The 12096-nt window shown below is 37.1% G+C and overlaps 1 protein-coding gene across 3 annotated transcripts in view; it reads right to left on the bottom strand.

The window, feature by feature from the left end:
• Window positions 1-12096, bottom strand: part of pigg (phosphatidylinositol glycan anchor biosynthesis class G (EMM blood group)) — a 73807-nt gene that overhangs the window by 22698 nt on the left and 39013 nt on the right. For all 3 annotated transcript variants that reach the window (XM_067517815.1, XM_067517816.1, XM_067517818.1), the window contains 2 exons: window positions 6848-7157; window positions 4058-4221 (listed from right to left, as the gene is read on the bottom strand). In XM_067517815.1, the coding sequence (XP_067373916.1) occupies window positions 4058-4221; window positions 6848-7157 (474 nt within the window). The remainder of the gene's footprint in view (window positions 1-4057; window positions 4222-6847; window positions 7158-12096) is intronic.

Here is a 12096-nt window from a genome sequence, read left to right as displayed (position 1 = left end):
TGTCAACTTGACTGGTTTGCTGAGGCTTACAGCCGATATGCCGTAAATAAGCAGTTTTATTTTGCCTCTCACTCTTTATTACTATGGTGATTTGCTGTGCATGTTGCACAAACTCAAACTATTGATCCCAGTTTTTATATCTGGAAAAGAAACAGAGCTAACTTTTAATTACTTTTTATTTCTTGAAATAATAACTGCAATTGTGGAATTGTGGCAGGTAGAATCTTTCTACTAAAACACTCATAAATTACTAATTACAGTAGGGCTTGAAGAATTACCAGCTGGTGATAAATTATCTCACTCTTCAAACTCTGTAGTAACACACAACTACCATCGTTCTCCTCTTAGCAACCAACAAGATCTAAAGTTTAGGATAAAACTGCCCATCTGCTAAGCAGGAAGGCAGTGCAACGTGCCCCATGAGGAAAAGGAGCAAAGGAGCTGCTGGAAGGTTTAGCTGACAAAGTAATAGTTGTGCACCATTGAAATGTTCAGTATTAATACACAAACTTTGTGCTACATGGAAAAGTTATCGGAAGGACACCATACATGTAATTTAAAACAACAAAAACTATCAAGCAAACAAAAAAAACAGAAATAAAACAAACAAACATAAAATCCTTAAAAAAAAAAAAAGTTAAAACTGAGCTTTATGGACAGTAACCAAAGGTGTATTTGGAATAAATGGAGCAACCTTTGATATAAAGAAAAATACCGTGCCTAACTATCGAGCATGGGGGTGGAAATATTCTGCTTTGGGTTGGACTTAGTGTCCAGGAGACCAGGTGGAAAGGTAGGAAGGCTAGAAGCTTAGGAGGAGGGTTTAAGTTGTTTTAACATGGGACAGATAGGAAGAGAAATGGAGTAGGAGTTATCCTGAAAGAGGAGTTGGTGAGGAATGTTCTAGAGGTCATTAGAGTATCAGACAGGTTGATGAGTCTGAAGCTGGAAATTGAAGGTGTTTTGTTCAATGTTGTTAATGAATATGTCCCACAGGTAGGATGTGAGTTAGAAGAGAAGGAGAAATTCTGGAGTGAGTTAGATGAAGTGATGCAGAGCCTCCCCAGAGGTGAGAGAGTGGTGATTGGTGCAGATTTCAATGGACATGTAGGTGAAGGGAACAGAGGTGATGAGAATGTGATGGGCAGGTTTCATCTTCAGGACAGGAACACAGAAGGACAGATGGTGGTAAACTTTGCAAAGAGGATGGAAATGGCTGTAGTGAACACTTTCTTCCAGAAGAGGCAGGAACATAGGGTGACATATAAAAGCGGGGATTGGCAAAGGCCAAACAAAGAGCATATGAGGACTTGTATGTAGGTTGGACAGTAAGGAGGGAGAGGTGGATTTGTACAGGTTGGTGAGGCAGAGAGTCCATTGTTTGCTGCAGGGGTTAGATTTAGTTAAAAAAATTTTTTTTTTTTAAAAAATAAATAAATAAATAAATAAGTAAGTGTGTAATTTATTCCCAGGGGTGCCCAAAAATTTTAAAAATCTCAGTGGATTATAATATTAAAACAATTTCCTAATTACTTGTCTGCTAGGAAAAAGAAAATCATCATATTTACACATTATGCTTTTGGAAATTGTGAAACACAACTTCGTGAATGAAAACCTGGTTTTCATTTACTGAAAACAGAATTGTGCAAATCAATCCAGTTGATCCGATGTATTGATCCAATGTATTTTAAACATTTTCCCAACAAAACCAATTAAATAATAAAGTAAAAAAAAAAAAAAAAAAGAATCCCACTAGACTTTGTAAATCAACAAAAGGGATAAAATTTAACTAATGGGTACTTTACCAGAGCTGCTGTTTTAACACAGCTTAAGTTGCATCCTGCCTCAAAGAGCTAATAAAACAGTCATGTGCGACCTTCCAGGTTGGTAAAAAGTCTGTGTAAAATCCTATCACCTACCTATTTGTCTTAGGGGGGGAAAGATGCAATTTGTACAACATTTCCTCTAATTTAGTTTTTTATATTAGTTATAGATGCTTAGACACTTAGCTCAGCTTTAGCTTAATGTCATTTATCCAACATTGGTCTTATATTCTCTTTTATGATGTTCTAAAAAGGACAAACTCCATATCCTACACCAAAACACAAAAATACACAGTATTCTAGTAAACCGATTCACTTCTACGCTTACAAATCAGCAACCAACAGTCTGTCACCACCTCAACTTGAAGTTTTTGTACAACTTACAGCAAAGGGAATTTAAAGAGCAGGTGCAGCTGTTTTTTTTTTTTTTTTTTTTAATAAATGTAGCACACAGCAAAAATAGTATGTACCTCAACATGGTTTTTGCTGCCTTTTTATTTGTCAAAACATGTATGTAGAGACAGTTTCAATGATGAAATTCGATGTGCCACTTCGGACTGGCCCATTTTAAAGGGCTCCAGTAATTATGTGGAGTAAAACAAAGAAACTGTTCTTTTAAATTTACAATGTTGCTTTAAATAGAGGTTGGCAGTATCAAGGGAGACCCATCGAACAGCTATTGATCAAAGCCCATTTCCAGTACTTGCCTTGTGGTCGAGCTGCTGATGGTGCAGAGTGAATTTTAAATGAGTTACTGTACTCGGCACGAGACTATTTTTATTTGCATTTGTCTCTGAGTGCAGGTTACAGGTAGTGCTTCTGTGGAAAGCATTATGAATGTTGTCCACAAAGATAGATGGTCATCTATCCGCACTGCTCACAAGCTGGACACTGCAGTGGCCTCTAAAGGTTGTAATGTTTCTTACAGGCCCAAATATGAAAGTGATGAGTACACCAAGCATCATTCTGATGATCTGGCTGTTAAGAGAGTAAAAGAACCATCAGTCAGCTATTTGAAGCCTGATCAATTGTGTTGTCAGTCTAAAGGCAATTTACTGCCTGCAGCACTGCAATATTGCTTTCCTGTGTTACTATGTACAGTATGAGATCCTTTCATGCTGCTACTACCATCTCAGTATGACTTTATTTGCATTGTGTAAATTCTTTCATTTTAGGGGCTTTGAAAACTTCTGAGCTGGATGTGACTGGGAACATGGAGATTACTCTCATCATTTTGAAACCATGATTGGCGAGGACATTCTCATGTATCTGTTTAAAAGGGGACCTTTTGGTGTGATGATGGTGAACATTGCATTGAATTATTCCAAGAGGTTTCCGGAGTGTTTTGTCATGGATCCAACTTTTAGCCACAGGGGCATTTTTACATGGTGGCAGTCGGCCTACAGAAAAAGTTAGAATGCGTTCTAACATCAGAGAGTCATACCCTGAGGACCTTAGACGTCCTCATTAAATTTTATGGCAAACCAACATGGGCCAGATTTTGAGCAAAGTGACAACTTCACCATCTCTAAGCTCTCCCCGCAACGGCACAAAAATGTAAAAATGAAAAGAACTTTTTAATCAGTAACTGTCTGGACTACTGAAATGTTAAACACTTCATATTTAAATGTGGGATCGAGATTATTAAGAATCTAAATCATGCATGGCTGTATACCTTCTCCACAGTCACATTTCTATGTGGCCTTTGTACTAACAAAATTAAAATTTTTCTACATAAAGCAGTGACTCTTTATCACAAGGCTGCAGCCTTAGATATATCCTTATACTTCTGCTACTGGCATTCAAACAACAGAGGCAGGTTAAAGAAATTCCATTTCCACAAATACCATCCTTTGTCTACATTAAAAGAGCATTTTAGTTTTGGCTCTTTCAGCAGGGCAGCTGTTGCCCAGCCACAGACCTCATCAGTCAGCAGCGTGCTGGGGCCTCATGCTGAGGAGAAGCTGAAGTTATTGGCTGCATTCACACACATATAGCAATAAAGCTACTGGTCTCTCTCAAGTTAGGGTCTTGTGCATGTTAAGCTGTTTACACAAATCTTGACATCTTAAAAGCAATTCTTCTTGTTTCCAGAAATAAACCAGTTATCAGAATATTTCTGCACAGTCTCACACACATACAGTAGGATACGTAATTCAGTTGGAAAAAGATATATATAACAACCATTGCTCAAAATAAAAAATTTGGAGTCTACAGATGTTAGTGACCCTTACCTGTCTGTGTCTGAGCTGAGGTAGCAGACGAGGTGACACGCCCAGAGTAGTGGACCTGCGTAGGTGCTCAGGGCTGTTAAGAAGATGGCAGGTGCTTCTATGTAACTTTCCAGTCCAACAAAGCCAACTGAAATGTCAACGGTGGCGATGTTATTGGAATTGCCCTGCAGGACCATAAAGAAATCTTATTTTAGCATCACCAGGGGTGCAGGAATAGCTTATCCTGCATAAAGACAAAAATAAGTACATAAAGATGTGTGGGTGAAGCTTTGTAAGCATTTCGGAGCTTTAAAGAACTGGTCCTTTGCTTTATCATCATTACTTGGTGCTTCTGGCAACTTCCCAGTGGCCCAGCTGTTTGTGTTTTTCAGTCCCTGACCAAAGCAGCACACAGCTTTGTGTCTGGAGCCGGACTCTAGTTAGACCCACTCAGGCTACTGTGTATGTGCCAGCACAAACATTAAAAACAAAAAAACCCAGCATATTTCTGGCTTTTTTAACTTTGCAACCCGTTGCTATTATCTCTGGAACAAGCCAAACATGCCAACAGTAAAATAAAAAGTATTGAACCTTTCTAACTTTGTGAATAAGGAAAAAAAGAAAATAAAACAAGTTTCATCTCAAGCGTTAGAAGATTTTATCACTGCAATGGAATCAGGATTTATAGCCACACTACTGTATAAATAGAATTTTATAATGCAAGCAAACAATTATGTTGACCAAAATATGCTAATGTGAATAAACATTCCATAACTCTAAAATATAAGTTGAACGTGTTTTATCACAAGCTAAATCAGCATATGAGTGAATTATTATAGATGATTCTCAAATGACATAAAAGATTCAGATTGTTAGGATCTACTGAGTTCTGTCCATGTGTTTGAGATGCAGCCTCCAGAAAAATCAATCAACACGAACCACTGAACAACATCTCAGAGACTCTGCTCACATCATCGCCTTCAAAGTTCAAATTGCTTCATTAACTCTGTTAGATTTTGGAAGTGTTTTACTTTACACAGTCAACTTTCTTGTTCACGACAATTGATAATTACATGTAAATTTCATTGTGGTTGTTGGGCTACATGCGTGTATATTCCACCCTATGCTAAATGAAAATCACTAAGAATGCAGAGAGACAAAGGATAACTTTCTTGTTAGAGTTAGAAGTGGTGATGATCCATATGCAGCTATGCATTAAGTAATGGTTAATTTCCTTTCTCTACACACCTCTCTGATCACAGAGGGAAAGACAATTAACAGCTGGGTCCATTTTAAACAAACAGGGAATTTCAGTGAGCAGGCTGGAGGCTGTATATTGGCATTTTCTGCTTGCCTTCTTGCAGAAATCCTGCTGTGATCATTCAAATAGCATAGTGTACCAGCAACAAATCTGTCAACAATGTTTTATGTATGAATTTCAGACAAAATTGATTGTTAGAACAGCTGTTAGACAGGGGGACTGGCCTCCTAAAGCTCCATGCAAAGAAAAAATGTGGATGACTGCAGTCAAAACTCTATTTCGGGAAATTTAATTGATGCCCTAAAACCAGAAAACAGATTGTGCCTACTGTAACATATTTATTATAAGTCACATTAGCCAAATTGATGAAATGTAAGTTCACCTTTCAGTTCTGAGTCTTACAACATTTCCTAATGATAGTGATGATTCATATTTGCATTCGAATTTATACCCACAGGGTGACTTTGCAAAAACTGGCCCATTTCTGAGGACTAAACTCCTCCTTGCTGCCTTACTGACCATCTGGTTTTGGGCCACAGGAAATGCACTGCAAAGTCCGACTCGTCCATCAGTCCAAGTGATCAAGACAGCTTAACGCAGGTGGCCAAAAACATCTCCTGTGAGACAGTTAATTCATCAAGTGACATGACTGAACTTTTTTTGTCACACTAGTGATGGCTCTGCAGCTGAGGTTACCTGGAATATTTCCCATAATCCTCTTGTGCATTTTTGTGTGTTTGGCTGCCAAAAAACAAGGACACAACAACTTTCTGCCAATACTTACAGTATAGTAAAGCCTCTGAAAACACAACAGAAGCAACTACATTTCTAGACTTTATGGTAACATCTCCCAACTAAATAATCACAGTTGTGTATTAATCTGCTGGCAGTACAATGTGAAGCCATTAAAATAGGCTTCAGCTTTAACAGTAGCAATAATAATTATAATCCAGTAATACAGTCTGTTCTGAAATTGATCATTCTACAGCAATAAGCACTTTGAATTGTATTACTTTAAGTAAGTTTTGATGCAGACTTGACTTATTTCATTGTAGGACTTTGACTATTATTTCCTACTGTACATTGTGGTAATGATACTTTGACATAAGTAGAAGATCCGAGTTCCACTGCTCAAAAGTGCCAGGAACACAGACATGTCAAATAAAATGTGTTCACCTCTTTTCAGGTTTTTCAGGTTGAACAAAACCTGAAAGCTCACTAGATAAAAGATATTTGGCTGTTTATCAATTATTTTTGAATCTGTTAAATCTGTACTGTACTTAAACGTTTCTACAAAAACTTTATTTATAAGGCACATGTGTAACAAAACTAGAACATATTCATGTTATCAACAGCATCAAGTTCAGGAGTGTTTAAAATACTTTACTTATATAAGTAACAGAGTTAAACAAATCCTTTATGAAATCTCTACTGGTACAGTTGTACAGTACCTGGTGTACTCCAGAAATCTGTGACGTTACTGTTGGTAACATCACAGTATGACTTACAAGACAAAAGGTTTTATCATTGACTTCATTATTGTTGCTTACCTGAAAGTAAAAGAAGGCCTGACCAAACCAGTAGTGCATGATGGTGGTCTGGGCTGCATCATAGTGGAGATTTTTCCAGATAAACTGAGCCATGAGCATCTGGATTAGCAGGCAGCAGCACAGTATGGGCAGGTTGTGAGCACGAAACAACAGTGACACCAACAAAACCAAGCCACTGTAAATCTCCCATAATCCCCTGCTCTTCAGTTTAGCATCTACTGTGATGATCTGAGATCGCAGCAGGTCCTTGGTGCCCGTGAAGAGGATGCCCAACACGAAGACGTAAACAAAGCGTGCCTCCACCGTTCCCCTAAACGAAAAAGATTACAGAGTGTCATTTTGGCATTTGGCAGCAAGTCAGCATTGATTTTTCCCCACAAAAGTTCTTGTTCGGTATTCAAGTAATTGTGGTAAGTGACTCGGGGATGTGGATTCTGGCAATCTCGTTGTACCTGTCTATGCATTTATAAAAATAAATATCCTGAAAAAGGTTTTGGGATATGAAGAAATTATTTAATTTTGGAGTTATACACCAAATAATAAAATAACAATGCTTCTACTAAAATGAAAGTGACAATAAAAGCTGTAAAACAAGGGACAGTAGCAAAATCCAACTACTTACCCAAACCAAAACAAGGATTTAATCACCTCACATGCAAGACAGACTCTGAAATGTTTTAATAAGAACAGAAAGTCTGCAACATACCCTCTGATTATGTATGAGAAACTGACAAATAGCAAATAAGTTAGTGTATTAACAATGATAATAAATATAATTATAACCTAAGCACTAGGTAAAATAGGAATTTAAGTATGACACAGAATATTACAGTAAAACACTTAAGAGGATAAAACCAACAAGGTCCACTGCAGGTAACAAAATAAGAGGTATACTGTGCCAAGGAGACTCCTGACTCAGGATCTCAGGCTGCACTGTGGCTCATAATTCATTAACGTAATAACATTATAAACAGGGACATGACCTTATAAAGCCTTTAAAGTTGCAAGCAAAAACCATCCATTAATCCATCCATTCTTCATCATCTGTAACCACTTATCCTGTTTAGGGTCTATCCTAGCCGTCATTGGGCGAAAGGCGGAGTGAACCCTGGACAGGTCTCCAGAGAGACAGACAACCACAATCACATTCACATTCTTTGTCTATGGACTATGGACTGTGGGGGAAAACCAGAGTACCTCACAGAAACAAACAAAATCTTAAAAATCCATCTTAAATTTAACAGGTAGTCAGTGCAAAATGACGTACAGGAAAGATGTGGTATGATTTTTTTAGAGTTACTTAACAGCCTAGCAGCAGCATTTAAGGTTGCCTTGAATAATGAAGAACATTACTGTAGTCCAAGTGAGAGGAAATAAGAATATGAATTAATTTTGAGATCTGCTGCAGTGATTTAGATAATGTCACCAGCTGAAAGAAGGATAACTGTTCCACCCTTGATGCTTGTCCGTTACACGTATGAGTCAGATATAACCAATAGAGAACAGACTTCTTAACATTAGATATTAAACAATCAAATTAGAAGTTTAGAGAGTTCTTCAATAAAATGAATTGTTTAGTTGCAGGTGGTTCAGTAGCATTTTGCAGTGTTAAGGGGAAAATACAGATATAGTAAGTATCATCAGCAATTTTACATGTTTTGTATAAAACTGCAGAACTAAAATGGACCCTTGGAGGACACCCCCAAATGTGGGCAAACATGAATGAGATCTTATTTTCACAGATGTTTTTCATACTGTAGAAGCAAAACAGCTGATTTTTCCAGACAATCACTGAAAATGGAGTGAACAAAAGTACTGAATGCAAAACTCAAATCAAGGGGGGGTTGGGGGGGTGTAGAGTAGCCTGAACTCCTTTGTTTTATTGATTAAGTCACATAACAACTCTACATTTCACTGAGTTGACTTCAGGGAAATGATTTATTTAAGGGCTGATCACTAAATTGCTGGTAAATCTCTGGGGTTGCACACGAAGCCATCAGATGTGAAGCTACTCTCTACTTGTTTTACACAATTCCTTACATTTCTGTAACCCTTCTTTCATTCAGCATGCACTGTGTCACTGTAACATTAGTAATTAAAGGTATGAGACTGTTAGACTGAGTGAATTGCCTGAAGAATTCACACTGTCTCACCCATTACACTGGGTCTGTATAATTTGAAAAACACTGTATTAGCATATTTTAGGGTTGTACATTTCATAAAAGTTCTACTTTTTGAATAAATCACCAATGGCTGTGATTACAAATGATCATACAACTTGGAGATATGAAAGAACATTTCCCACTGCATTCTGGGTATTTAAGCGGCTCATCTAGCTGTTTTCATTACACGCACAAAAAGCAGGGAGGTTTTTTTGTGTGGATTCCACTTCAATATTTTGGCTACAAATTTACAGTGACTAATAAAAAACAGGTAACAAGCCGGGGAGATCATGGAACGTTATGGAGAAATGTGAACTTTCGTCAGGCAAAAAACTGTGTATGGTTAATAACATTAGATAGACCTGTGTCAATATGTTTCTTAGAATAAAAGTGCAGTACCACTGCCAAGAATCTAACCAAAGACTATGAACTAGATTTGTCCTAACAGACAGACCAGATATGCAATGACTAAGAATACATTTTCATAGTGGAGATTTTCATGGTCCTGCAAAAAGGTTAATTATATCAATAATACTTGTAGAACTAGAGTTTGAGCTGGGGAAACACAAAAGTATGGTGTGTTGGGAATAACATGGTGTTACAAAACTCTATGGTCCCATAGGACTGAGAACAGTTTAAAGTTGTCCTGCCCTAACAGGATTGAGGGAGAGGTAAGAGAGTGGGTGGACTATGTGTGTGTAGGGGCTTTAGGGGAAATTAAACTGCCAAAGCTTGAAAGGGAGTCTGCCTGTTCAACAAGAAAGCATTCTACAGTTGTGAAGTAAAGTCGTAAAATCAATACAGCTTACGACCTGATGAATGTTTGCCTTCCGTCAGTGCAAGTAAAACAATCTAAAAACATATTACATAAATCAAGTGTTAAGACTGTACTCACAAGATCCTTCACATGATTTATCATCCGATGTTTTTTTTTTTCTGAATTTTACTTTTTGTGAATTTTCCTTTTACAATTAATGCAACACGTTTAGAAAACAGGAGGTTCTTTCCATAGCTCTTAGAAGGATGTAAAGAACAGAAACTCATGTCAGCAAAGGTTAATACAGCTTTAAAGATGGGTAAGGCCTGTAATGTGTGCTCTGTGGTGCACGAAGCAAAGTCTGGGTCTTAAATCTGAAGCTACTACAAGGTTAAGCCTCTTCTCCTTCCAAAAGGCTTACTCCACAGAAATTATTTTCCAACTATCAATAATTTATATGCTCAAAAAGTCCCAAATTGAAGCTTTAAAGGAAAAATGCTTTCCATTATAAAGGCAATTATATTTGGTCTAATTTCCATTTTAGAGATTCAGCATATGCTGTTATTTCAAGAAACTTTTCTTTTTTTTTGTTTTAACCTCAAACTTGCTTTTTATTCAACATTTAACATTATTTTTGTTTTAAAATAAATAAGTATAAGAATAAGTAAATTAGGCCAATAACAAATAAGCATGTATGTTACACATACAGTATGTGGTAAAAGATATTGAAAGGATAAGTTATGTTCAATTACATAATAGATGCAGGGCAAATAATGAGCATTAAGAGTTAATGCAGATTAGGGAGGCAGTGGCTGTTCAAGGAGTTACAGTCTGAGGAAACTGAGGCTTCTCACTGTATTCTCCACAAAGAAGCAGAGATTAACCCAGGCATTAGGAATACCATGTTTTACAGACCCAGATGATACAGAGAATGATATCTAACATTCCTTTAAAGTAACTTCTAGTAAAATCTGCAAATAGCAATATCTCAAAAGCATTTTACCCCATTTAGAAAATCTCAAGACTAAGAAACATGATTCTTTTCAGTCAGTCAGTCACACAGTAGGAAGACATCTCTTTTGCAGCAGGATCCAGCCACAGCTGCAAATGTACTACAGGATAATAGCTGACCCTGAAGGAGTTGTGCAAGGATTGGACATGTATTATTAATCAGTGTGTTTTAAGGAAACTTGTTCCAACAGTGGAAAGGGAGTAGAGTAATGGTGCTCCATACAGCACCATTCTTTATTATTCACAACTCCCCTAACAATATGCTACGAATTGTATTCATCATTATTTTATGCAAAAGAAAATGGAAAATCCTGGCCTGGATTTGATCTTTTGCAAGGATAGTGATGGATTTGAGCTGCATGGCTTACTTGTTAACTAGTGCAAGGTGGTAAAATTGAGAAAATCACACACATTTTTTTCTGTCTAACCAACCCTGTACAGTACCATGTCCTTAATGTGGCTGTTTATATACCACACAGAGGAAAAAAAAAAACATGAGATTCATATGTCTCCTCTTTTGAAACCGGTATATTTAACTGAGATAGACTTCAGGACTAATTCACATCAGCTTGAAACAATAGACTTGTTCTCAAACACTGAGGCATACAAAATTCACAATGCTAAAAGGCATCTTATTTGCTTTGACAATTGCAAAACAGGAAGCACAAGCTTTTCTCTTTGCCTGAGCAATAAAAGCTGTTTGTTGTTTATTCCATTTCCCCAATTGCAGCAGTTGTTTTAAGTGTCTCCTGATCATACGTACAACACACAGAACTATCTCTACAGTCAAAAGTGTAAATGACACAGCTTTGTACCAGATTCTTTAAACCTTCCAGTTCTCGCTTACTGTAGATCAGACTACTCATCTAGCTAAGCACTACATCCAACACTACAAATAAGCAGTAGGAACTCCAGCTACACTAAGATCTCCTGCAACTCTCATGTCCCTGCCCTCTTATCACTTGTCTTTACTTGAAATATGGTGGTTTGTAATACACATAAACAATACAAAATAAAATAAATACAGACTCCCAACAAGTAGTATATAATTATAATTAGTCTCATTTTCCCTCAAATTACTGAATGACCACCAAGAAAAGACCAAGAAAACTGAGTTGTACTCTTGAATCAAACCAAAAAAAAAAAAGACCAAAGTTGTTTTAATAATGTTGTTTAGCTGTGTAGAGCACAGTCGACTAAAAAAAAAACCAATCTGGCACCATTTTGTAGCGTTTACTTGTAGATTAGGTAAGTAAACTCAGGAAGGAATTAAGTATTCTCCTTCAGAGAGTGCTACTAGCAGAATAATAATACAAGGC

This window comes from Channa argus, chromosome 10 (assembly GCF_033026475.1).
Source record: "Channa argus isolate prfri chromosome 10, Channa argus male v1.0, whole genome shotgun sequence".
NCBI lineage: Eukaryota > Metazoa > Chordata > Actinopteri > Anabantiformes > Channidae > Channa > Channa argus.
Note: the sequence above shows the minus strand (reverse complement) of the source record. Positions and strands in the feature narration are given on the sequence as shown.